Raw genomic sequence first — 27440 nt, 5'->3', positions numbered from 1 at the left:
TTGTGTGGAGTAGGGGGTGTTGAATATATATATTGAAATGTAATAGTTGATGAGTGACAGAAAAAAAGAGTTTACAAATATTTGTTTTGGAGTTTACATGAAACAGGAAAATACCAAAATGCTAATGTATATTATTAGGGTTGTAATAGTACCAAAGTATAGTTGAAAATTAGTAAGAAATAATCATTATTACTGTAAGGTGCAAGTATCCCCGTACAATATCATATCTCATCAAAAAAAGAAAAAAAGAAAAAAATTGTGTCTGCGCTCGCGCATATGATATAGAGCTTCCATGTATTTAATTATTTGCATATGATTTCCTGACATACACTACCGAGGATTGGTATTTTTGTGTTTAAAGAAAACCTATATTTTTAATAATTGATGTGTAATGCAAAAAATAAATTTAGCACCCGTTTGATCATAAATTTTAGATTTAGAAACACCGTTTGTTATGGAACATGATCAATTTTTGAAAAACATATTGAAGTTTTTTTCAAGTTCACAAAAAACTTATTTAGAGTAGTTTTTGGGTGAAATTTTTTCTTTCATTTATAAAATTTTTAGTCAAATAAAATATATATGCAAGCACAATTTTATTTTAAAAAAATTATTTTTCAACCGCAACTTTCATTGAATTTATATCCAAACTAGAAAAAAATTGTAAAGTAAGACCTTGACCATTAAAATTTATTTGAACACATGGCACTCATCTACAGTTCCACTGAAAAAGAAAACACCTCTTGAAATCACGAAACTACCCCCAAAAGTAAACCTCTTTATTTTCACTAGCTCTTCCTCTTCCTTTACCCAACGCTCTCTCCTCTCACATGCACTGAATTCTCAAGTACGGAAGTTTCTCCCATTCGCCACCGATCGTACGGTCACAGTTCTCCGGCAATGTCTCTCCCCGATCCTCCTCCGGTAGGTGTAATAATCTTACTCTTGATTCCTCTGTAACTTATGCTCTGTGAACTTATTTGCTTTTACAGTTTTACTCTGTTCTGCCTATTTTTTGTTTACAGTAGCTTTTCCTGGTGTAGTTTCAAAAATATAGGTGCTGATTATAAGGTGTGTTTGGTTTCCACCAAAAAATGTTTTCCTTATAAGTGTTTTCCTAGAAAATAAGTGATTTTCTGGTATTTGGTAAGTAAGCAGAAAATTTTGTCCCAAAAGTTTTTATACTAGCTATTAGTAGGGGTGGAAGTGGTGTGGTGGGCAGAGGCGGATCCGAGGATGGGTGCACTACTGTGGAGAAATGTATCTAGAATTTATATTTGACGGGTTTAACTTTAGTCTCTTACCGTGAACCCACTACACTTTTGAAATTATATGTTCAAAATTATATTCTTTTTGAAAATTTAGTAATTTTCACATATATATCTATTCTTCGTGCCGAAATCAAGACCGTTCAGAGTGTAATTTGAACCGCCAATTTTGACTTGTAGAGGTGCACTCAACAATACTTGTACCATAGGAGTCTTTGATCATGGGTTCACACACATATATTTAAGTAATATTAAAGAAATATAACATTGTTATATATGATTTTGGTAGAGGAGTATGGGTTCACGTGAACCCATATCCATAAACATGGATACGCCTCTGGTGGTGGGGCGGGGATGAGATGAGATGGGAGTGGGAGTGGGAGTGGGAGTGGGGGTGATATAGGGGTCGGGTTGGGGGGTCGGTTTGTTGGGGGAGGGGACAGGGTTGGAGCCGAGGTGTTGGGGGTGGGGACGACACAATCAGGATGAAAATGCTGCTTATGGAACTTGTTTTCCTTATTCTTTTCTGGTATTTTAAGGAATAAAATATTTTCCAAAAAACATTATGACCAACCAAACATTGGAAAATTGAAAAAAAATATTTTCCTCTACACCAAACACACCCATAGTTTGCACTTTGCTGTGATTGTGGTGTGAAATTGACATTAAATTTCTTTTAAAATGTGACTGTTACTGAGTTTATTAGCTGTGTTGCTGTGTGAATTCACTTTGTTTTTACAGCTCTACTCAATTTTGCATATATTTTTTTTGTTTAAAGTAGCTGTGCTTGGTCTAGTTGTGAAAATATTGATTTTCTTTATAGGTGCTGAATTTAGTCCGCTATGATTGTGGTGTGAAATTGACCTAAGCTTTCTTTAAAAAGCCATACTGAATTAATTTATTAGCCGTGTTGCTCTATGAATTCAATTTTTTTTCCAGTTTTACTCCGTTTTGTGTATTTTTTGGGGTTTAAAATAGCTTTATTTGGTGTATCTTTGCTTAGTTTATTGATTCTTTTAAAATTTATTGTTGGTGAATTTAAGCAGCCGTGATTGTGGGGTGAAATTGACCTAAAATTTCCTTAAAATATGATACTGAGTGAATTTATTGGCTGTGTTGCTGTGTGAATTCATTTTGTTTTTCAGTTTTACTCTGTTTTGCGTTGTTTTGTTTTTGGTTTAAAGTAGCTTTTGCAAGATTTATGATTGCACTTTGAAATTGACCAAAATTTTGTCTCAAGTGCGATCGTGATGCTTAATCCACTATGTTGTTGTTTTGCGTGTTTTTGTTCTAAGGTGCTTTACTTGGTGGAGTTTCGGAAAAAATGATCTTAGGGATGGATATGTGCTGAATTTAATAATCCGATGCTATTGCAGTGTAAAATTGACGTAATTTTCTCTTTTTAAATGCGAAAGATTGATCAAAACTGTTAAGCTTTGTTAGATTGATTTCTAGTAAATTTCCGTTGGCTAGCCAATTGAAAAAGTATGCTAAAATTTTCTCGCTAACTGGCGCCACAAGTCTTCCGATGGATTCCGACGGTTGTCCATCGATAATGTAGTATTTCCAACCATTGGAAATTCAATAAATTCGAGTTGTCTATACTTTTATCTTTATTTTAGCAAAACTCACCGTCCGGTTTTATAAATATTAATACGCGCATGTGCTTGTTTATATACGTAAGTGACAAGGAAAAGATTAATGCAATGTGGATGAGAAGGATATAGTCGAGCATCTCCGGGTGGGTTTATACTCAATACTGTTGATTTAGTTTCTCATTCTATTAGTTCAGTCGTAGTAATCTTTTATCAACCTCAACTTTCAGATAACACTGAAGAAAGAGCAAGAAGAAAAGGAACAAAAGAGAAAGGAGAAAGTAGAGGATCATCTCTACACAATCATCAAGGTTTCTTTCAACTTTTAGTCTCTATGCTTTACTTCTTGTATCTTTATATTTAGGAAACGTTTAACTAAAAATTTCATTTCATTTTCAGGTAGCTCGTGATGAAGACCTCGGTGAACAAATCGGAAAGGAGATTTATTTTGATCTTGTGGATCATGATAAAGTGCGTACTTTTCGTATTCAGAAACAGATGCCATTTACTCAATTGAAGGTACAGTTATCATTCTGTTGCATTTCTTTTTCTCATAGATTTGCAAAGTTATAGCCATATTGCTCTTACTAAACATGACGCGCAATTGTATGTACGACATAAGAATGAAGTCGGTTTGACCTTATCTAATAAAGAGGCGTCATGTGAAATTTGTTTCTTCTACAACTTGAAATATGGAAGGTAAACTTCTGTAACTTGTGTTTATATCGAGTTAAAAGATGAAACTTTGAATTCTGAGTGCTAATTATAGGTAAAATTTGAGTAGAATACAAACAATCATAAAAATTCAGAATACGGAGTTCTAATGGTTAGGGTGGGAGGGTTCACATAATTACTAGTGCTCTCTCAGCAGACAAGATAAGCATATTTCTCTTGAATGTCATTGGTCAATCAGACAATCACTAAGTCTTAAGTATGGCATGTGTCTGATGGTACATCTGTTTCTAGGAGGAAGTTGCTAAGGAATTGGGTATACCGGTGCAATTTCAACGTTACTGGATATGGGCAAAACGCCAGAACCATACGTATCGGCCTGATCGTGCATTGACAGCTCATGAGGAAACTCAATCCGTAAGTTCTGTCTGACAATGCTGTCTTTCTGCAGTGTGCTCTTCGTCTGAGTTATGAGTGCAGTTTTCATGGTGATGTTCTTTGTATATTTCATGTTTTGTCTTCTACATAAAGTTTATTCTCCTTGGCTTGTCCCTTCACATGAAACGAAAAAGGAATGACCGTAGCATGATATTCTTGTCAGTGGTGTGAAGCTATCTGACATTACGAGACAATTCCATATATGGTCTGCAGCTATATGGGACAGTTTGATTCAGTGATTTCTCGTGCTTGATCTGTCTTCTACCCAAAAAAGAGGCTATATTTATTGATAATCAATTTGTATGTTTGCAAGAATAAAGAAAGTAATATAGTTACGTGGACTCAGCTTGATAGGTGTGCTAGTGGAAGATAGTAAGTACCCGGTGGAACAGTCGAGGTGCACCGGAGCTAGGACACCAACATTATCAAAAAAAGCTATGTGGGCCCTAATCGACTATGGAATGTAATACTTACTGCAAACGTAACTCTGTTTCCTGAAAATTTTGATCAAGAACTTGGCATCCACCAATTTCCCGTTGCTTAGCAAAATAGATGTCTTCAGTTGCTAGTGAATAAGATCAATATTTCTGATCATGTTGGTTCATCCATTGCTGGTCCACAAGTCCATTCTCCTTCTCTATCTCTCTGTATCCCCTTAACTCCCTCTTCCCCACACTCTGGACATGTTTTTGGATTGGACCAAGTATTGTGACCCCTCGCCCCCCTTGAAAGTGATTTTCTTGAAGCGTGACAATTGTGGCAGGTATTATGATCATTTTGTCTTGCAATCTTTCTTCTATAGTCCATGGTTTCTACAGTTTGTTAAACAATGGTACAGCTTGATTAACTCAGTGTTAATGATTTCACATTATGTGTTTTCAGGTTGGTCAACTGAGAGACAGGAATAGTGCTGAGCTAAAACTGTTTCTGGACGTAGAATTATGCCTGGTAATGCATCACTTGCCTACTTGTCTTCCCTTTTGATGATTCACATGTTGCATGTTTTCTCTGTGAGGCTTTATCTACATGTTTCACTTTTGTGTTTTATTTTATTTTGTGTATTTTTGCAGGATTTGCGACCTTTTCCTCCACCAGAGAAGACCAAGGAAGATATCCTTCTATTTTTCAAATTTTATGACCCCCTGAAAGAGAAGATAAGGTATTACATCTTGCTTCTATATAGGTTTAATACTTTCACTAAAGTAGCGATTTTCATGTTTGAATTTGGGATTTGCTCATTTGTTTTGAGACAACACGACCACATGGAAAAGGTGCTTTGTACTTTTACACAGTCTAGAGGTCTATAACCGACATCGTAGAGAATTGAATGTGACACTGTAGTTAGCATGAGTGTACAACAAAGAAGGGAAAAAGGGAGAAGACGACGACTAGATCAAAGCTTTGGACTTGATGACGGTTCATATTAATTCAAAATTTAATGGATTTGAAACTTGATATGCTGTTAAAGTCCAACTGCATGGGGCTGCATATACGAGAAGCCATGATGTGGACGAGTTTTTTGATCTCTCTCCGTTTAATTTTCTTTTTGTTGTCAGGTATGTTGGACGGCTTTTTGTAAAAGAAAGTGGCAAGCCGATGGAGATATTAACAAAGCTAAATGAATTGGTTGGCTTTTCGCCTGATGAAGAAATTGAACTTTTTGAGGTTAGTTTTCTTCTTCTCTTGCTAATAGTTTTTTAACTCTTAACATATGATATGTGATTTTTCATGTTTTGTTATTCACAGGAAATAAAATTTGAACCCAATGTGATGTGTGAACACATAGACGGGAACCAGAGTTTTCGTGACTGTGAGGTATGTGCAATAAATTGCCAGTTGCTTGGGGTTTTTATGCACTTGCTGATGTAGTCAATTTCTTCCAATAATTTTTTCTTTTTGTTTCTTCTGCTGGAATTATTAGCAATGAAAATTTTATGCAATACTGCTCTGGCTTTGTAGATAGGAGATGGGGATATAATTTGCTTTCAGAAATCCCTTCGAAATCACGTCAGTGAACAATATCGCTTTCCTGAGGTTCCTTCATTTTTGGAGTACGTGCACAATCGCCAGGTATGTGTGGCACGCTCTTATTGTGATATTGTCATTGGAGTATGAGAGATTGTTGCAACATTGCAATAGATTTTGATGATGGCTATATCTTTGGTAGTACGCCTGCCATACTTGTATTTTGCTCACTTTGACTTAACCAAACAACCGAACCCGGGAACCAACATAGTCATGAGAAAGAGACAGATTCAAAGACATGTAGAAATCTAGAGATTACCTGTTGTAGTATTGTTAAATGACGAATCGCAGCAGACATATATTGAAGCAGGAGCCACGAATCACCTGCGAGATGCTCCACCGGAATTTGGTTTCTCAGTGAGGAAGTCCGGCTATTGAACGACTTCCTTACTTGCTAACTTGGTGGTCTTTTCCCCAAGGAACGTGGCCGGGAGAGTAGTGATTGGCTGGAAAAGAAGGTGGTCGATGGAAGCTCTTGAATGGCTAAAAAAGTCATTTCTTGGAGGAGAATAACAGAACAAGACTAAGTTTGAGAGAGGAAAAAATGGGGAAGAAAGGGGACTGAAGGAGGTGTTAAGACATTTTAGACAGCTAGTCATTGGAATTTAAAGAGTCCCCGTCGGAAATCACTTATTTCAATAAGTACGCCGCAGCTAGCCGTTGAAAAATCTAAATAATTAAATTAATATTTATACATTTTGGATGGTGAAAATTTATTTAACAATAAACAATTTATATATTTAACAAATGTCCACCGGCTAGCCACCTGAAAAAGTTGCACTAAAGTTTTCACTCAAACTGGTGCCACAAGTCTTCCGACGGATTTCGTCGCCTTCCATCTGTAATGTAGTATTTCCTTCTGTCGGAATTTTTTTGCTATTCTGACAGATCTTCGGCCATCGGAAATTCGATAAATGCTAATAGTGTATGTTTTGGCAACTGACCTCATTGATAGGAAGGCATACAACAGAAGTACACAATCTATGCCAATCTGTGATAATTATGGAGGAGGAACTGAAAGATAAGGGTTTACAAGTATTCCTTTTGAAGTTTATATGAATGATAAATCAATTGTTTTCTTTTAATCAATGCTAATACATCATTATGTTGGTTATATTATAAAGCATATTTGAAAGTTAATAAGAAAATCCTCACTGTGAGATGAGAATATCTCATTTATTTACGGAAATTCAAGATCAAATCATTAGAGTTGTAATTGGTCCAGCAATAACACTTATTGCTTGTTCATCCACGATACAGCCATCCTACAACATCAAGTGATTAAACAAACTCTAGAGAAGGTCTTAAGTTCATAATAAATTTCAACACAAGAACGCTTCCCTTTAACAAGTAAATCTCTTTCTTTTTCTTTTAAAATCTGTGACGCATGTATAAATGCAATTTTTGTAGAAACCTCGATCACACCAATTTACAATACAATTTTTAACCTAATCACCAGACAATAGATAATATTGGATACTAAGACAACGATGATATTCAAATATCCATGAAAAAGATTAAAATTTTAACAATATTTTTTATGTAGACATCCAGTATTTGAAATTCACACACTTGACTTATTCAGATTCACGACAGGTAGATTCAATAAGGAGGTAAAAACTCTTTATCTAAAGGTTCTCAATTCGCAAAGCTCGACAAGGAACCTCTAGCTATAAGGTAAAAGGTTCCCACTATTCTATCAAACCTTTTGATGGTCAGAATATCGTCTATTAATACTCTAGGAACAGACATGTTTTGAAATATCAATGAGACAGACATGTTTTGAAATGGACACACTATCAACATTCAACTACTGTTAAACTAACAACAACCTCCTCCCACATGAAAGGGAAAAGAGAGAAGAAATTTTTCAAAGAAACAAAAAACTCCCTGCTTAATGCCTTATACTGATTAACATATCCGTGTTCAAATACTACTATAAAAAACATCTCTGGAAATTCTGAACCCCCCAATGTAAACCTTTTTTCTCTTCACTACCTCTTCCTTTTCCTCGTCACACAATAACTTGAACTCAAGAAAGTTCTTAGATCCATCATCTCAAACGTTTAGATTAATCTCACATACTTGAATTCTCAATTACTGAAGTATCTCATATTCACCGCTGATTGTACACCGGGTACCCGGGCAATGATTCTTTGTAATTTTTGCTCTGTTAATTCACTTTGCTTCTACAGCTTTGCTCTGTTTCGCTTGTTTTTGTATTTAAAGTAGCTTTGGTTGGTGTAGTTTTCAAAGTATAGATTTTTTTGTTTATTTATTTACAGGTGCTCATATATCCGCTGTGATTGCGGTGTGAAGTTGACCTAAAGTCTCTTTATAATATGATATTGACTGAATTTATTAGTTGTGTTGCTGTGTGAATTTACTTTGTTTTTACAGTGTTACTCCGTTTCACATCTTTTTGTTTAAACTAGCTTTATTTGGTGGCATTTTGAAAAATTTATGATTCTTTTGGGATTTATAGTTGCTGATAATTGATTTAAATTTCCCTAAAATGCGATAGTGATGGATTTAATCCACTCTGTTGCCCTATGAATTCAATTATTTACAGCTTTACTCTGTTTCTGCTGGGTGGAGTCCCCAAACAAATTGATGTCTTGGATGAATATGTGCTTAGTTTAATAATATGATGCTACTACGGTGTAAACTTTACCTAAATTCTCTCCTTACATGCGAAAGATTTATCATTTTGCTTCGTCCTTGGCAGCCAGAAGAGCACCAAATGGTTGTTCCTATTTCCGACTCTCCTACTAAGATACCTCAGACTATCAAAGGTATCTCACCTACTTTACATTGGTTGAATTGTAGTATGCGTAATTTGCACTAATTACTACCAGTTTTAGAATGAAATGGAGCCAAATTGAGCAGAATATGTAAAAGATTCATATTGCCGACCCCGGCAAGTTTGGCATAGAGGTGTGGTTGATTGATCGATATCTTACTTTTTTCTGCCTTTCAAAGATTTGGCACGCCTTATTTTTTGGCAGTTGCACCAGCGGACACAGCAAGTACGGTGGATGCACAGGCGGTTGATGATCCGGCATCAGCCCAGTTCACATGGACTATCGATAATTTTTCAAGGTTGAATGTGAAGAAGTTGTACTCTGAAGTTTTTAATGTAGGAGGATATAAATGGTAATTATTTTCAACACCCCCTTTTTTAGTGGATTGCTACAAATTTAATGGGGATATGATATTGATGTACTATATGGTGCATTGTGGCTGGCAGGAGGATATTGATATTCCCAAAAGGGAACAAGGTAGACTGTTTATCAATCTACTTAGATGTGGCAGATTCTGCAAGCTTGCCTTACGGGTGGAGTAAATATGCCCAGTTTAGCTTAGCTGTTCACAATCAAATTCAGAACAAGTTCACAGTGAGAAAAGGTCAGAGATCTCACTTGTGTATAAAAGATATGAATTTCGCGCATGAATTATAAAATGAGGGAAAATCTATAGGTTTTCTAACAACTGCATGTTTTAAGCCGTTTGAATAAGGTTTTGTTGCGTTAGATTTTTTCTGATTTTCGTCATAGTCAGCTGTGGAGAGTAATCATCAAACTTTAGACTTTTCTGGATAACTTATTTCAGGTAGTATTCTGTGCATATGTTTGATTTTTCTTTCATCCGTAAGGAACTAATTAATTAATGAACTTCCACCCATGTATTATCGTTTTGAGTTTTGACTGTTAATAATAAAACATGCCATCTAGGTTTTCATTGGGCTGTTGATTTCAAAAGTGCTCCAACAATGATGTGGGTTCATAAATGTTTTATTGCTCAATTCTTCTGCCAACAATGCTTCAACATTGTGATGCTAATTCTCCATGAGTTTCTTTTGTTTGTTTTGCTGAAAGACATATGGGTTCATCTTTATCATTATTTTTTTAACCTGTAGTATTGTCTAAAAGGCCTCTTTAATACTGTCATATCTAATTGATTCTGGAAAGATCTGTTCATTAAATTGAATCTTGTCGGCCTGTACGAGTCATCTTTTTCCCGATAAGGTAATTTTTTTTAATTAATGTGGGGAAAACTATTTAAAAAATGTGGGAAAAGCTCCCGTATTCAAGACGTATACCAATAAGTAGAGAACCTACAGAATAGTATGTTCCTGAAAATGTTATCCAATCTTCTACACGCGAGAACTTTATGTGTGCACCAAAAGCTAACTAAGAATAAGAGGCTATTCCTCAAATGTACAAAATTCATCCTCTAACCCCTCAAAGGTAGTGCCCATCTTGGACAAAACCTTAGAAAAACTTCAAGGGCTCTGTACCCGTCATATGTAGAGTTTTTATAGACAACATCTTCTAATGTACTTATATGTATTTTCTTAGAGAAAATGATATAAATGGTCCCTTGTGTTCGAGTGTAGGTCTAAAGTCGTCCATTTAATATACCACTTAGCATATTTAATCCTTTAAGTTTATCAAAAGTGAGCATTTTTGGTCTTTGTTAAGTTTAATCATGACACCATTAGTTTACTTGAATGGAAATCTCACCATGCACCTTGAAGCCATTGTGAAGCAGTGAAAAGGCACAGAGACAGAATTAATGCTGAGCTTTCTACTCTTATAACTAATCCATAAAGAATAATATATTCATGAAGTACCACAAGTAGCAGGAGGGGTAGTATATTCCTCTAAAGGCTTCTGTTTGCTGCGACGGTGGGCCTGAATTATCCTCGGAGCCGTGCCGGTGTTTAAGAATATAACCAGTTTGGGCTGCAGAACTAAGGTTGTTTTTCTGCTTTGTTCCGTCGATATGGTGGAATATAATACTATTTTTATGAATTCGCTCAGTCTCTAGTATATAGTAGTCCCATGTAGGATATCTAAATCTCCTTCTGCATCCAACTTACGGATTAAAGCAAGAGACTATTCTTCTTGCCTGCTCAGTTTTCTTAGTTCTTTTTCCCCCCTTAAATTTCAAAATCTGTAGCCACCGGATTGGTTTGCCTGATGGCTTTCTTTGTTTTCTTCCCTTACGGGAGGGACTTCGGGAAAGTGAGGATAGTCCCACTGCCTTTTTGTCTTGGTATAATGTGTTAGGCAGCTATTATCTCTAGTCTTTCACTAGAATAGTAAGCTTCTCGCGCTCAAGGGTGTGACTAGTGGTCAATGAAGTACGGTTAAGAACCAATTTATGACTATGTTCTTTAATTGTATGATCCTTATTGCAGATACTCAACACCAGTTTAATGAAAGAGAGAAGGACTGGGGTTTCACATCATTCATGCTTCTTAGTGATCTATGTCATCCTGAAAAAGGTTATATTATGGATGATACTGTCATAATTGAAGCTGATGTTGCTGTGCGCAAAGCCAATTGATCACTGAAAGGTTTTAAGTAAGGATCTATGCATCACTAATGTAGAGGATTCATTCCTCCAGTAAACAGTTATTCAAGTTTTTGAAATTCCCTGGTCATAGCGTAGTAGCTCTATAGATGTTAATCCAAAGTCTGTTGAAAGTACTTAGACAGCCTTTTTGAGCATTGGGATCTCTGGCTAGCATTTCCCATAGTAATTACTAGCTAATGCAAATATTCCTAGCTTGACGCATAATTTAAGAAAAAAAGGAATACTTTTATCTTACATCTTGTGATCTTATTATTAAGGGTAAAATTGAAGTTCAAGTAAAAAACATTCTAAATATTAAAAGATGTGCAATTCTTTTTATTAATACAAATTAAAAATGATAAATTGACATAAAGTGGAACTAATGAGGTATGATATAAAAATATGCATGGTTGGGAGGGTGATATTTGGTTCCAGTAAAATCTTCTTTTCAGTTTCCTTCGTCCAGAGTTATCTCTTATATTTATTTTTGTCACTCCTTCAATCTAATTGCAAGTACAAGTATTTTAACATTCCTAGGAATCTCAAAACTCTAACGCCAAAACATTCGTTTCCGAAGATGAAATGAAATTGAAATTCTTAATTAACCAACGGTAATACTTTGAAGAGTATATATATATATATAAGAAAAAGAATTGAAAACCAATTGTATAAGAATAAAATAGAGCAAAACGACAAAACCAAATAAGTAAAAGCATTTCCAATCAATTTGTAGTTTTACAATGACAGTGTTCATAAATAATATTTACTGTTGCAACTAATTTTTATGCTAACTATACTTGGTGACTGTTGGCATGTTCAAACTACTGTAGACGGAAAATGAGGGAGAAAACAAAAAAGTGAGAAATAAATAAATTTACTGATCTAAAAGAAATGCCACGTAAACATCATTTTTTTTTTGACTCCCTAATGAATTGTTTTACTGATTTGCTAATCGTGAATTTTCAATCTTCTCAGGAGATAGGCAGAGAAACTTGAAAATAAAACATTTACAAAGTCTTTAAATTTTAAAAAGTAAAATGCGAAAACAACAGTAACAATTGATTTATGCCGTAATTAATTTAAGCTAAGCAAGCAAACCATCTTTAAAAAGAAAAAAGAAAAGAGAAGGCCAAACATCATAAAAAGAAACTTTAGGAGATTTAGAAAAGTTTGAAACCGTAAAAGAGCTCATAAATGGAGATGTTAAATTGTCTAACAGAAAAAAAGAAAGAAAAAAGAAGAGCAAATGAAGTCAAAACTAAGAGAATATCTCTCTTATTTATTCTCTAAATTAATATCGCCCTATAGTAGTTTTATACATTTCTCAATGTACTAAAACCAGTTCTAATCTCAAGCTTCAAAACTATAAAAAGGTGAAAAATCAAGAAAACTGCCTGTTTGGCCTAGTTTCTAAAATTAGCTTATTTTGAGAAGTGTTTTTTTCAAAAGTATTTTTCAAAAAGTGCTTTTGGTGATAAGCAGTTTGTGTTTGACTAATTAATTTGAAAAATACTTTTGAGCAGTAATTAGTGTCTGACTAAGATTTTAAAAACTGCTTCAAAGTGTATTTTTTTCAAAAGCGCTTCTCAGAAAAGTGCTTTTGGAAAGAAGTTACTTTTTTCTGCTTCTTAGAAACTGCTTCTGTTTCTCTTCAAAATTACTTTTTTTTTCCAACTAAAAACTTGTCCAAACATCTTAATTTTTGGAAAAAAAAAAAAATTTGGCCCAAAAATATTAAGATAACAATCATTTCAAAAGGCGATTCTATTCTCAAGTGCACAATGGATTACATTGTTACGATATAAACTAAATTTCCTCTACCTAACTCATTTTATCAAAAATGTATAAGATCTGGTTCGACCATATACATGTTTGGACAGAGATGACGTCGGAGATTGGCGAATAAGAGAGAATCGGTTATGTGAACAATTGTTTGTGATTTAAGTATATGCATCAAAACATAGGAATATTTATTTAAAAAGTGTGAAAATGTTTACAAAGAACATGTTTATAAATATGATTCGTTTCCCGAGTTCCGTCACAAACTTTTGGGATACGTCACTATAGCATATAGAAATATTTAAGTAAATTCAAGATCAGATCATTTGAGTTATAATTGGCCCAACAATAACACTCATTTCTTGTTCATCCACAATACAACCGCTCAACAACATCAAGTGATTCAATCAAACTCTAGAATAAGGTGTTACGTTCTTAATAATTTCCAACACAAAGAACACTTCCCTTTAACAAACTCTAGAATAAGGTTATAGTTTCAGGGAAGGAAATGCAGTCGCTGATTCTCTAGCAAAAGAGCCAAAATGAAAAGGTTTCTTCCTTTTTTTCTTATTTTTTGGTAAGTAAATTATTTCATTTCACAAACCAAAAGAGATTACAGCGCAAATTCATCTAAGGATTTGGACATCATACCCCAAATCCTTGATTCAAGTCATCATCCTTGTCACGATGCCTTACAATGTCGTGATAGCGCTTAGTCTCTAAAACTAGGTAAACCTAACATACATTGAGGATTTAACAGAATTAACAACTAAGATGACAAATTTTAAACTGATAACTTTCATAGTGAAACCAAAACGGTACAACAGTCACGATATCCCAAAACACGGTGAAACTGAGTGAAAATGCACTAATAATCTCTAAATACAACTTTGTTTGAAGTGAAGATAAACAGTAGTAAGGCAATAGAAGAAGGTGACTCTGAGGCCTACGAGCGTCAACATATACCTTGAAGTCTCCAAAGTAACTGGGTCAACTTATTGGCGTCTGGCACAAGCATAACTACATAGATCGACAAAACAATGTGCAGAAACGTAGCATGAGTACACCACAATGGTACTCAATAAGTATCAAGCTTAACCTCGGTAGAATAGTGACGAGACCAAGTCAAGACACCTACTAGACAAAAGAAACCTAAACAATATATAATATAATCTAATAACGGGAGACAAAGAAATAGATGACATCAGAGCATTACGATGATGTAAGGCTAACACCGGAAGTTTAAAGCAATAAATGCCAACAAAGAGTGAACGTATGCTAGGAACAACAAGTGATCAAGTACCGTGAAAATACAAGTAAAACAATGAAGGAAAGATAATAACCGCTCAAATCAACAAGCCTTTTGAACATATAATATACAACAAGAATCACAACTGAGGCACCACACCTCATATCCACATGTCACAATTTACAATCACAATCTTCGTTATATCGCCGCGTGAGCCTTACATTAATATTTTTTAAAATATTTTTTCCGAAATAGCTACACGCGCTTTAGCCCCCTTATTTCACCGTGTGGCTTCAAGTAATTCCCTTAATAGCAATATGCGTATAAATCATACCTTATACCGCCGCATGCGCATCAATATCACAACACAATAATCAACTCGCACCACACGTGCCCATATGCCACAACATTGCAAAAATTAACAATACCAAATGTCATCACAATATATAGCCCACGGCTCAAGTACAATGTGTGCAAAAATCTCAATAACAACAAAAAATTAATGAGAAACAACTTAACGAGGAAAGATGTCTCAATAATCAAGAACTTCAGCCTCAATGTGTTAATAAGTTTCACAACTACAACTTCAATAACTCACAATAAAGGTATTCTCATGGGATGGAAACTTCCAATTCAAGTGCAAAACATAAGTTCAATAATGAAAGAGATAGCATGAAATAACAACTAAGTCTAAATGCATGACAATAACTCAATAATAGAAAGAATGACATGTTACAACAACTACAAATAAATGCACATAAGAGTAACTTTGACAATAAAAAATTAGAACATGTAATAACAATTTCAATTAAAGTATGTAAGAATAAAAATGACAAAGAAAGATATAATAAATAATAATAACTTCAATTAAGTTCTTATAAGTAACCTAAGAGTCTAAACCAGTCAAATATCATATATAGGCCTGTATACACACTTGTCAGCTCGTGTACACGTCTTCCACATAATTCAAATAGTACAATCAACCCAAGTCCTGAGGGGTAGTTCCCCCATACAATATTAGACAAGATACTTACCTCAACTAGGCCAAATCAATAATCAAAAATAGCCTTTCCCTTAAAGTTTGCCTCTACACAGCTCAAATCTAACAAAAAATGACTTAATATCATCAAACAATGTAAGAGAAATCAATTTTGATTAATAAAGTTAAGATATTTATACAATTTTTCAAAAGTCAACAAAAGTCGACTCCGGGCCCGTCCGGTCAAAATTCAAGTCCAAGGGTAGATCCCGACTATCTATAATTCCACGAGTTCATATATATGTTTTGTTTCAAATCCGAGTCCAATTCGACTCTCAAATCCTAAATTTTTTAATTTTTTTTCAAAATATAGATAAAATTTCTCTTTTATTCGCATAAATTTGACGTTAAATCTCATATATAATCATGTAATATAGTTAAAAATTTATCAACATCACTTACCCAATAATTGCAGGTGAAAATTCTCTCTGCAAATCGCCTCATACCGAGTCTAGGGTTCTAAAATGAGAGAAATAAGATAAAATCCTAATTGTCTAGCCCTTTTGTTCAGGTGCAGATATCGCAATTGCGACACTGGGTTCGCAGTTGCAAACCCTCGCAATTGCGAAGACGGAATTGCAATTGCGGTGCCTGATAGTCTAATTGGGAAGTCGCAAATGCGACATTGGCTTCGCATTTGCAAAGCATGTTCCCATCGCAAATGTGATAAAATAGTCACAAATGCGAGCCTACCTTTGCTAGCCTCACTTCGCAAATGCAATCCAGGTATCGCAAATGCGATTCCTAAGACCCCCTACTATGATCACAATTGCAATATTGGTGCTCACAATTGCAATAACTGGAGCACCAGCAACCTGAAATTGAGTCAAAACATTCTGAAACGCGTCTGAAACTCACTCGAGCCCTCAAGGATCCAAATCAAACATCCACACAAGTCTAAAAATATCATACGAACTCGCTCGTATGATCAAAATATAAAAATAGCATCTAGAACCACGAATCGGACATCAAAACATATGAAATTCAAAAGAAAACTCAAGAACTTCTAGAATTGCAACCAAGCATTCGAATCCTATCAAACGAACTCCAAATTACACCAAACTTTGCAGACAAGTTCCAAATAGCAAAACAGAGCTATTCTAAGTCCCAAAATCAAATTCTGAACCCGATTGTCATAAAATCAACCTACGATCAAACTTAGAGAAACTTCTGAACCTCAAATTGCCAACTTTCGACAAAATAATTCAAATCAACCTAGGGAGCTCCGAATCCAAGTCCGGGCATACTCCCAAATCTAAAATCACGATACGAACCTATCGGAGCTATCAAAATACCGTTCCGGGGTCGTTTATATAAAAGTCAAACTTCGGTCAATATTTCTAACTTAAGTTACTAAACCAAGAATCAAATGGTCCAAATTAACCCAAAACCTTTTCTGTAACAAAACTAACCATCATCGTAAGTCATAAAACCATAAATGCACATGTATAAAGCATCAAAAGGGGAAACATGACTTAAATGCATAAAATAACCGGTCGAATCATTACAATCCTATACTACCAGCTGCAACTTGTGTGGTTTACAAATTTGGATATACTTATCCTTTAGGATACCACTCCATGTCTTGTAATTTATCAGCCATCTTTCTGTTAAGTTTAGAATTTTAATAATGATCAATAATCTAAAAAAAGCCTTGACTAATGATATCTCATTTTGTGCAGATCTGGAAAGCAAAGATGTTGATGAAAGGAAAGAAGATCATACTCAATGACTATGTATTTTGAACTTTGCTCTACATGGAAAATGAATCAATCAATTAAAGAACAAAGAAAGAAAGAAAATCAGTCAAACTTGTCAAAGATTCTCAAGCGCGCACAAGAATGAGAAGAGAGCTAATTACGGTTGGAGACCAAATCTAGAACAATCTGTCAAAGCTCAAATCAAGGAGAAATGGAGGAAATAATTCATCATGATTAAGGATGAATCTAGCGACTCTTTCAAGCTATATTTATGAGGCTACCCTTGGGTCTCAATCTTAGATGTCTATGCCTCACAAGGAAATGTCTCCAATAATTGTTGCCATATAATCCTAGAAGACAAGGAAATAGAAGACTCATCGAGCTATAAAGGAAGAAGTAGAAGAACATCCAAAGATACACAACTACATCATCTGTTTCTACGCCTTTCTAGTTCTTAGTATAAATACTGTATTCTTAAGTCTATAAATGTCACAAAATATAGGAATAGATAGAAAACAAAATGAGAGTTGTGTCAAAATAAGAAAGAATCACTGTTGATGTATATCGTTGGTGGTGAACGTACTAAAACCATCACTATTGTAAACACTTACAAAAGATCTAAGAGAACATGTGTGACCCAAGGGAACTGGACGTAGGTACCACACCGGTACTGAATCAGTTTAAAAATTGATGTGTCTTCTTTACTTTTCTGTCTCCTCAAGTTTACTTCTACAGTGATCAATCACTGTGTAAAGTCTAGTTGACTAAATTCCTACATAGTCAACTAAATTTTAAATCCGTTACAATTCACCTCCCCTCTTGTACTTTCAATTGGTATCAGAGCAGGACTCACGAACATTGCTTAACAGCAAATGAGAAAAAGATCATGGCATCAAAAATAGTCGTTGGAGCATTATTTCAAGAAGGAACCTCTCAGATACGACCCCGATACTTCAATGGCCAGCACTTCTCTCATTGGAAAGTGCACACAGAGACCTATACTATGTCATATGACATTAAGGTTTGGCGTGTGATTAAAAAGGGAAATCTTCCAATTCCGCCAATAAAGGATAAAGACGGTCAAATTATAGTATCTTCTGATCCTCTTGATTTAAATGACTACACAGAAGAACAATAAGTTGTTATTCAAGTGAATGCCAAGGCAAAAAATCTGATGTACAATGTTATCAGTGGGGAAGAATACGAAAAGATATCAAGCTGTGAAACTGCAAAGGAAATGTGGGATAAGTTAGAGGTCACATATGAAGGAGCCAACAAAGTGAAAGAGGCAAGGATCAATCTCCTAGTTCGAGACTATGAATTATTTCAAATGAAGGATGAAGAATCAGTGGAGGAAATGTTTTCTAGGTTCACAAAATCCTTAGAGACTTAAAATCCTTTGGCAGACCAATCAAAAGTGGAGAACAAGTCAGAAAATTTTTGAGGAGTCTTCCCACAATTTGGCAACCCAAAGTCATTGCTTTGGAATGTCAGGATCTTGACAAAATATTCTATGATAAATTCAGAGATGATCTAATTACGTTCGAGAAAACCCACTTAGACAGGCAAGTTCAACAAGAAAAAAGGAAGACAGTTGCATTCAAAGCAATTGTGGCTGAATGAGAAAATTAAGAAGAAGAAGAAGAAGAAGAATAAAGATGAGGAGAACAAGATGAGAATATAGCTATGCTCTCCAAGGTTGTAACAAACATGATGAGGAAAATCGAAATAGCAGAAGAGGCAAAACAAACTTCAAAAAAGGAAAGACGAATAATGAAAATGACAAAAATGATGGAAGATGCTATGAATGTGGAAAATATGGACACATTCAAGCCGAATGCCCTGAACTGAAAAAGAAACTAAGCAGGAACTTTCAAAAGAAGAAATCCTTTGGAGCTTAGAGTGATGAAGAAGAATATGATCACGAGAAAATTGCCAGCATGTTCTTCATGGCTATCAAAGAAGATAGTGATGAAGACTCACGTGAACTTGGTCTCATAGAAGACGAAGGAACAAGTTAGGTACATCTTCCGACATGTCCTAACTATCATGAACTTCAAGAATTTATTAATATTGCTCTTGCAGATATTGAGAAAGTTTTGAATGAGCTTCAAAAATCCAAAGAGAAAAGAAAGACTAGGCTTTGAAGTTAGAAGTATGTGAAATTGAGAGAGATATGCTTTAAGATTCAGTTAATGAACTTCAACTTCAACTGAATGGATTGCGAAAATCCACCAGTCATAGTTCAGTTAGATCGAATCAATTTGCTTCACATAAATCTTCAACTAGAAATAGAAATCTCTATGTATGTACCCATTGTGGAAAAAATGGTCACAACACTAACCACTACATGCTTAAAATTAGAGGAGAAAAAGTCTATGAAAATTCCAATAACCCCTCCTATTTTTATTGCAGAAAACTCGGTCATACCTATAAACATTACAGGTTTAAGAAAAACAGGAGATGGGTCTAGCGACCTAAGCCCTCTAGTCAAGCTGGCACTCAGAGCACTAACCATTCAGGACCTAAGCAGGCTTGGGTACCTAAAAATAAGTAATTTATATTTTACAGTAACACCGCAAGAAGAATCAAAAAAGAAAATGGTACCTTGATAGCGCGTGTTCCAGACATATGACTGGTAACAAATAACTATTCAAAACTGTCAACAAACTAGATGGAGGAACAATCACTTTTGGAGACAAATCCAAAGGAAATATAATTGGAGTCGGAAGAGTTCCTCTCAGCTCAATATGTGATGTAGACGAAGTGTACCTGGTTGATGAACTTGGTTACAACCTTCTCAGTATCAGCCAACTATGTGACAATGACTATGAGGTTCATTTTTAAAAACATGGTTGGTTTATTAAAGACGAATCAGGTAAAGTTATTCTTTCTGGAAATAGAGACAGAAATGTCTATACCATCAGTAACATAGATAGTCTTGGTAATCAAATTTTTCTAGCCTCTATGATTGATGATCCTTGGGTATGGCAAAGAAAACTTGGTCATGCCAGCATGCATACTATTCATAAACTTTCCAAAAAAGATTTAGTCATTGGTCTTCCAAAACTAGATTTTTCAAAAGATCATATTTGTGATGCATGTCAACCAGGAAAACAAACCAGGTCCTCTTTTAAGGTTAAAAATATTGTCTCTACTACAAAACCTCTCCAACTCCTGCATATGGACCTTTTTTGTCAAACTAGAACTGCTAGTATAGGTGGTAGAAAATATGCCTTTGTTATAATACATGATTTTTCTAGATTTACCTGGGTTATCTTTCTAAGTCATAAGGATGAGTCATTAAGGAACTTTGAAGTCTTCTGCAAGAAGGTGTTGTGGGAAAAAAGTTACTACATATCCTCCATAAGAAGTGATCATGGAGGAGAATTTGAAAGCAAAGCATTTGAGAACTTCTGCAATGATCAAGGGATCTCATAATTTTTCATCTCCAAGATCACCGCAACAAAATGGAGTGGTTGAACGCAAAAACAGAACTTTGCAAGATATGGCAAGAACTATGATTGTGGAAAACTCACTTCCACACAACTTCTGGGCAGAAGCTGTAAGCACCATATGTCACATCATCAAGAGATGCTTAATTCAACCCATTCTCAAGAAGACTCTATATGAATTATGGAAAGGACTCTTTTGGTTGCAAATGCTTCATACATAACAATGGAAAAGACAATTTTGGTAAGTTTGATCCCAAAAGCGATGAAGTTATTTTTCTAGGATACTCTCCCTCTAGTTGAGCATATAGAGTTTTTCATAAGCGCACTCTTTCTATTGAAGAATCTATACATGTTGTTTTTATGGATACTAATCCTCGCTTAAGGAATGAAATACTTCTTGAAGATGAGGAAATTTTCATAGTTCCAAAGTCTATCAATACATGTGAAAATACTCATGACGAAGTGATTGAACAGTAAGAACAAACAACTAACAGTTCTATAGACTATCAGGAACCTTCTACAACTATTCAGACAAGTTCTATTGAAAAGGAGTCGGTATCAATTGTTCCAAATGAATGGAAAAGTGAGCCTGGATATCCACATAAGTACATCATTGGAGATTCTTAGGAAGGAATGAAAACTAGAAGATCACTAAAGCATACATCAAATATTGCTCTCATATCCCAGTTCTAACCAAAAAAAAAGTGAATGAGGCACTTCGGGACAAAAGCTGGATAACTGCAATGAAGGAAGAGCTTGACCAATTTGAGAAAAATAAGGTATGAGAACTCATTCCTAAGCCACCAAATGCATCCATTGTAGGAAAAAAATCAGTGTACAGAAATAATCTGAATGAATCTGGACAAGTTGTACGAAATAAAGCTAGACTGGTCGCACAAGGCTATTCACTGAAAGGAGGAATTGATTACAAGGAAATCTTCGCCCATGTTGCCAGGTTAGAATCTATTCGCATTCTATTAGCCTATGCTGCTCACAAATGTTTTAGACTATTTCAGATGGATATGAAAAGTGCTTTCTTAAATGGGTTCATCTCTAAGGAAGTATTTGTTAAGCAACCTCCAGGATTTGTAAATGAATCTTTTCAAATCATGTCTACAAATTGTCCAAAGCACTGTATGGTCTAAAGCAAGCTCCTAGAGCTTGGTATGAAAGACTGTCTCATTCTTAGTCGAACATGGATTTGACAGAGGTAATATTGATACTACTCTTTTTATCAAACGATCGTCTCAAGGTAATTTAATTGTACAAATCTACATAGATGATATTATTTTTGGTAGCACTAACCATGTTCTATGCAAGGACTTTTCAAATATCATGAAACAGGAATTTGAAATGAGCATGATGGGGGAATTAACTTTTTCCTTGGTCTTCAAATCAAGCAAGTACAGAAAGCAATTTTCATTAGTCAAACAAAATATACAAAAGAGCTCAAAAAACAATTTGGAATGTCGAATGCAAAGGTCATAGGAACGCCTAAGAGTCCATCAACTACCTTGGATGAAGATAAAGATGGTAAGAGTGTCGATAAAATAATGTATCGAGGTATGATTGGTTCTCTACTCTATCTTACAGCTAGTCGATCAGATATTATGTTCAGCGTTTGCAAATGTGCAAGATATCAGCTCCTAAAGAATCTCACTTGACTGTTGTTAGACGTATTGTCAGATATTTGATTGGGACAGTCGACTATGGATTATGGTAAGAAAGCTTAGATATCTTTGATCTCAAAGGTTTTTCAGATGCAGATTTTGCAGGAGATAAAATTGACAGGAAAAGCACAAGTGGAACGTGCCAATTACTTGGAAATTCTCTAATATCCTGGCACAATAAGAAACAAAGTTGTATAGCCTTATCTACTACTGAAGCTAAGTATTTGGCAGTAGGCAACTGATGCACACAAGTCCTATTGTTTGTGCATCAACTATTAGATTATGATTTACGCCTTAACTGCGTTCCTATTATGTGTGATAACACTAGTGTTATTTGTCTATCAAAAAATTTTGTGCATCATTCTAGGGCTAAGCATATTGAGATTAAGCATCATTTTATACGTGATCATGTTGCTAAAGGTGATATTGTGTTAGAATTTGTCAATACTGAAAATTAGTTAGCAGATATTTTTACAAAACCATTGCTTGAAGAAAGATTATGTTTCCTTCGTAACAAAATTGGTATTTGTACAATTCCGTATAGCTGTACTTAGTGTTTTCTATAATTGTCTAAGTTTAACTTTTGTCCATATATATTCTTCATAATTTTTGCCAAAAAAATCTTTTGGTACTTGATTAGTCTATACATACATTAATTGTGAACTAACGGTGAGTTTGTAGAAGGCAACTTTTCAGTTGCCCTTCATATGTCTCTTCGAGAATCGAGGCGTCCTCTCAAAATTCTTTTAATCCCTTTCCCTCGATCATATCTCCCACTCTCTCAAAGAAATTCAATCTCTATCACTTTGTTTTCTTTTACTCATGGCCAAAACCAAACCTTCTCCTTCATCCTCCATACCCAGAAAAAGCCATCGCTTCAAGAAAACTAAAGATAATCCTGTTGATGTAGAATCCCCAGAAAGCACAGACCATCTAATGACCGAGGAAGATTCCAGTGATTCTCAAGAAGAAATTCTCATCTCCCAAAAGAGAGAGGGAAAACGACCAATGGAGTCCATCCCCAAACAATCTTCTCAGAAAAGAGGAAAAACTGAAAGTGTAGAGTTTGGCCCTGAAGACAAGATGAACTTCTATGGACCTGAAGAGAAGGCCAGGTTTGTTGCTTTCAAAGGAAAGTCGATTGCTTTTGGCCGCACTGTAAGTTTAAAATCCATGCAAAACTCTCACTGTGATGTTATCTTTGTGTTCGAAACTCAGAAACTCGTCTCTCTATTTGCTATTGTTGGTGATACTATCTATGAAGAGCATCCGTGTATGTTTTATGCAAATCTATTTGTGAATGACAAAGACGATATAGAATCCATGCTTTTAGGAACTCGTATTATTCTTGACTCCTATCAGTTTGAGAAAATCTTTGCAACAAAGTTTGTTGATTATAATTTTTTTTGTGCAGCACTCCTAGCCAGATAATTTTGAAGTGTCGTTTGAGGAAGCCAAAAGTATGTTGTGTGAAAACCCTCCTGATATTGGTCCAAAAATTTTGAAATTTGAACACTGCGTACTAGCCCACATTATTAATGCCACATTGTTATCCCGTACTGGTTCACTTAGTACTATGTCTCTCAGAGATATGTTTGTTTTGTACTGTTTGGTAAATGAGAAGGCCATCAATTGGTTTGCCTGGGTACGTTAGTACATGCTTGAATGCATCATGGATGTCTCATCTTATGCTAATAGTTTGCCCTATGGTTTACTAATCTCTCACATCTTAAAAGTTATGAAAGTGGATATGTCCCTCTATGATCCTAAAACTATCTCCAGCACATATGACAAGACTGCATTTGCCATGATGGGATACACCTTGATTGAGGGAACATGCCTTAAGAAAGACAAAACACCTAAGTCCATCCCTCATCAGAGTACTGGAGGGATTAAATCTGAAGCCAGCAAATTCTCTTCCTCAGATCAGTTGCTGCTAATGCAGCAAACATTGCAGGTATCAAGGAATTACTAACATCTATGCATGAACGGGTAGACAAGATCAGGGCAATAACCAAGGAAACTGGAGCAGATGTGGCTAGGCTAAAAATCACTCTCCAAGCCACAAGGAGGCAGGGAATCAGGTCTATGCATGATGTAGCTGAGAAGCTGACCAAAGTCACCAAAGAATTAAGTGTATGCTCAGTATAACTGCTAGTTGTATATAATTTTTGCCTACTTAACTAGTACTATTGTTAGATATTATTCTTCTTGCTCTTTTTGATTGACGTCAAAGGGAGAGAAAAGAAAGAGTACAAAGACAGGGGAGAAACAAACAAAGTAAGACAAGGAAGAGCTCCAAGACATGGGGAGTACACACAAACAAAGGAAGATAAGGAAGAGCTCCAAGATAGGGGGAGTACACTCGTAAAAGGGAAGTACCCATAAATTAGTCGAACACTTTTTAGATTATTGTCATCATCAAAAAGAGAGAGATTGTTAGGTTTAGAATTTTAATAATGATCAATAATCTAAAGAAGCCTTGACTAATGACATCTCATTGTGTGCAGATCTGGAAAGCAAAGACGTTGATGAAAGGAAATAAGATCATACTCAACGGCTATGTATTTTGAACTTTGCTCTATATGAAAAATGAATCAATCAATTAAAGAACAAAAAAGGAAAAAATATCAGTCAAACTTGTCAAAGATTCTCAAGCGCGTGCAATAATGGGAAGAGAGATAATCATGGCTGGAGACCAAATCTAGAACAATCTGCGGAAGCTCAAATCAAGGAGAAATAGAGGAAACAATTCATCATGATTAAGGATGAATATAGCAACTCTTTCAAGCTAGATTCATGAGGATACCCTTAGGTCTCACTCTTAGATGTCTATACCTCATAAGGAAAGGTCTCCAATAATTGCTGCCATACAATCCCAAAAGTCAAGGAAACATTGTAACGACCCATGTGCTTTAAAGAATGACTTGTGGGTATGGTTGGTTCGGGATTTGGAAGTGTTTGGGTTGAAATCGGAACACTTGGTTCCTTAAGTTGGCTTTAAAAGGCCAAGTTTGACTTTGGTCAATATTTTGAGCAAACGGACTCGGATCAATATTTTGACAGTTTCGGTAGGTCCATATCATGATTTGGGACTTGGGCGTATGCCCGGAATCAAATTCCGAGGTCCCTAGACCGAGATATGGAATTTTGATGAAACAATTAAAGAATTTAAGTTCAAATAGTGATCGGATATCGAATTATGTGCAAATGACCCCGGAATAGAATTTTGATGATTCCAACAGCTCCGTATGGTGATTTTGGACTTAGAAGCGTGAGCAGGATTTTATTTGAAAGTCCGTAGTAAAATTAGGCTTGAAATGGATAAAACAAGAATTTAAGTTTAGAAGTTTGACCGGGGAGTTGACTTTTTGACACCAGAATCGGAATACAGTTCCGAAAATTTTTATAGCTCCATTATGTCATTTATGACTTGTGTGCAAAATTTAAGGTCAATCGGAGTTGATTTGATAGGTTTCGACATCGAATGTAGAAGTTGGAAATTTTAAGTTTCATTAAGCTTGAATTGGAGCATAATTCATGGTTTTAGCGTCGTTTTATGTGATTTGAGGTTTCAAATAAGTTTATATGATATTGTAGGACTGGTTGGTATATTTGGTTGAGGTCCCGAGTGCCTCAGGTGAGTTTCGGATGGTTAACGTATCAAATTCAGACTTAGAAGAAATAGCTGAAGTTTCTGCTCTCTGCTGCAATCGCACGTGCGGAAATTCTATCGCAGGTGCGAGCTCGCAGAAGCAAGCCTGGCAAGTGCAGATGCGCAAATGAACTATGGGGCAGTGGTCGCAGGTGCGAGGGAAATTCCGCACCTGCGTTAGCGCAGATGCGGAGGGACGCGCGCAGATGCGGCCTACGCAGGAGCACAAACAGGCGCGCAGATGCGGGCAAAGGCGTAGATGCAAGACTTTTTCTGCACATGCGGTTGGTGCAGAAGCGACCAAGTTGCCGCATATGCGAAAATCCCTGGACATTACAAAAATATAGGGGTTCCGAGCTTTTGCCATTTTTGGGCATTTCAAGCTCGGGTTGGGCGATTTTGAGCAAGGTTTTCACGGAAAAACTTGAGGTAAGTCCTTGGGATCATTTCTACTGGATAATATTGGAGTATCATCAAATAATCCGACTAGATTACATGTTTTTGAGGTGTAAATCGTGGGATGGAACTTAGGGATTTGAAAATAAGATTTGAAGCTTTGGGGGTTGAGTTGAGGTCGGATTTTGGTAAAATTTGTATGGTTAGACTCGTGGTTGAATAGGCTTTCGGATTTTATAACTTTTGTCGGGTTCCGAGATGTGGGCCCCACAGGCAATGTTTGAGCTAAAATTCGGATTTTTATGGAAAATTAGCATTTTCTTATGGAATTAATTTCAATTAGTTTTATTGATTGAAATGAATTATTTGTGGCTAGATTCGAGGCGTCTGGAGGCCAATCCACGAGGTAAAGGCATACCGGAGTAAAGAATTACACGGTTTGAGGTAAGTAACACTTCTAAACTTGGTTCTGAGGGTATGAATCCCCGAATTTGGTATGATATGAATTGTTTGGAGGTGACACACAAGATAGGTGACGAACATGTAGACATGCACCACAGAAAGTGTGTCTTGAATAAATCCTGTGAAGTAGTAAAATTAAAGAATCATGTGATTATTTGAACATGTGGCACGTGTTAGAGGTATTAAGCTGAGGCTAGTAATAAAGATCATGTTTAGGCTATGTGCCGATATTTTAGGACTCATGGGGTCGTGATGCTGTTGAATTAATTGTTCAAAAAACAAATATACATTTCACACTCAGTAATAATTGTCTATTGTAAGGATATTTATGGGATTGAGTTGCGCAACGCAGCAGGCCATTTGGCTTTATATATGTTATTATTAAATGGATCAGGGCTGCCCGCCTGCAGCATGCTAGAATGGCTTTATACATTATTATTGTTCTGGATCGGGGTTGCCCGCCTGCAACAGGCCTTATTCGCTTTACTATTTTATGGATCGGGGCTGCCCGCCTGCAGCGGGCCTTATTGGCTTTGTATTACGCTTGGGCTGAAGGAGCCTCTTCGAGTATGTACACATCCCCAGTGAGCGTAGATGAGCATCGATATTCGGGATGGATTTTCCCAGAGCATGGACTTGCCTTACTTACTGCTTATATATATATCTGGGATGG

General features: G+C 35.8%; 1 protein-coding gene across 2 annotated transcripts; it reads left to right on the top strand.

The window, feature by feature from the left end:
- Positions 1 to 759: 759 nt before the first annotated feature.
- Positions 760 to 11582, top strand: LOC107806819 (ubiquitin C-terminal hydrolase 12). 2 transcript variants are annotated; one of them, XM_016631064.2, is made up of 14 exons: positions 760 to 924; positions 2953 to 3009; positions 3094 to 3174; positions 3263 to 3382; positions 3830 to 3952; positions 4856 to 4921; positions 5044 to 5132; positions 5530 to 5638; positions 5720 to 5788; positions 5933 to 6043; positions 8727 to 8793; positions 9007 to 9154; positions 9249 to 9406; positions 11205 to 11582. In XM_016631064.2, the coding sequence occupies exons 4-14, from the start codon at positions 3362 to 3364 to the stop codon at positions 11351 to 11353; spliced, it is 1110 nt and encodes a 369-aa protein (XP_016486550.2). In that variant the 5' UTR covers positions 760 to 924; positions 2953 to 3009; positions 3094 to 3174; positions 3263 to 3361; the 3' UTR covers positions 11354 to 11582. The 2 variants fall into 2 exon arrangements, with proteins under 2 accessions (XP_016486550.2, XP_016486549.2); XM_016631063.2 differs by lacking the exon at positions 2953 to 3009 and having other exon boundaries at positions 781 to 924.
- Positions 11583 to 27440: the final 15858 nt, after the last annotated feature.

The sequence above is a fragment of the Nicotiana tabacum genome, chromosome 13 (assembly GCF_000715075.1).
Source record: "Nicotiana tabacum cultivar K326 chromosome 13, ASM71507v2, whole genome shotgun sequence".
Taxonomy (NCBI): domain Eukaryota; kingdom Viridiplantae; phylum Streptophyta; class Magnoliopsida; order Solanales; family Solanaceae; genus Nicotiana; species Nicotiana tabacum.
Note: the sequence above shows the minus strand (reverse complement) of the source record. Positions and strands in the feature narration are given on the sequence as shown.

What these genes read in the sequence shown, in the direction of transcription:
- LOC107806819 (XM_016631063.2), top strand. Translation starts at nt 901, where the DNA reads ATGTCTCTCCCCGATCCTCCTCCG. An exon ending in CTCTCCCCGATCCTCCTCCG is followed by an intron (nt 925 to 3,093) that starts GTAGGTGTAATA and finishes CTCAACTTTCAG; the next exon opens with ATAACACTGAAGAAAGAGCA. An exon ending in GATACCTCAGACTATCAAAG is followed by an intron (nt 8,794 to 9,006) that starts GTATCTCACCTA and finishes ATTTTTTGGCAG; the next exon opens with TTGCACCAGCGGACACAGCA.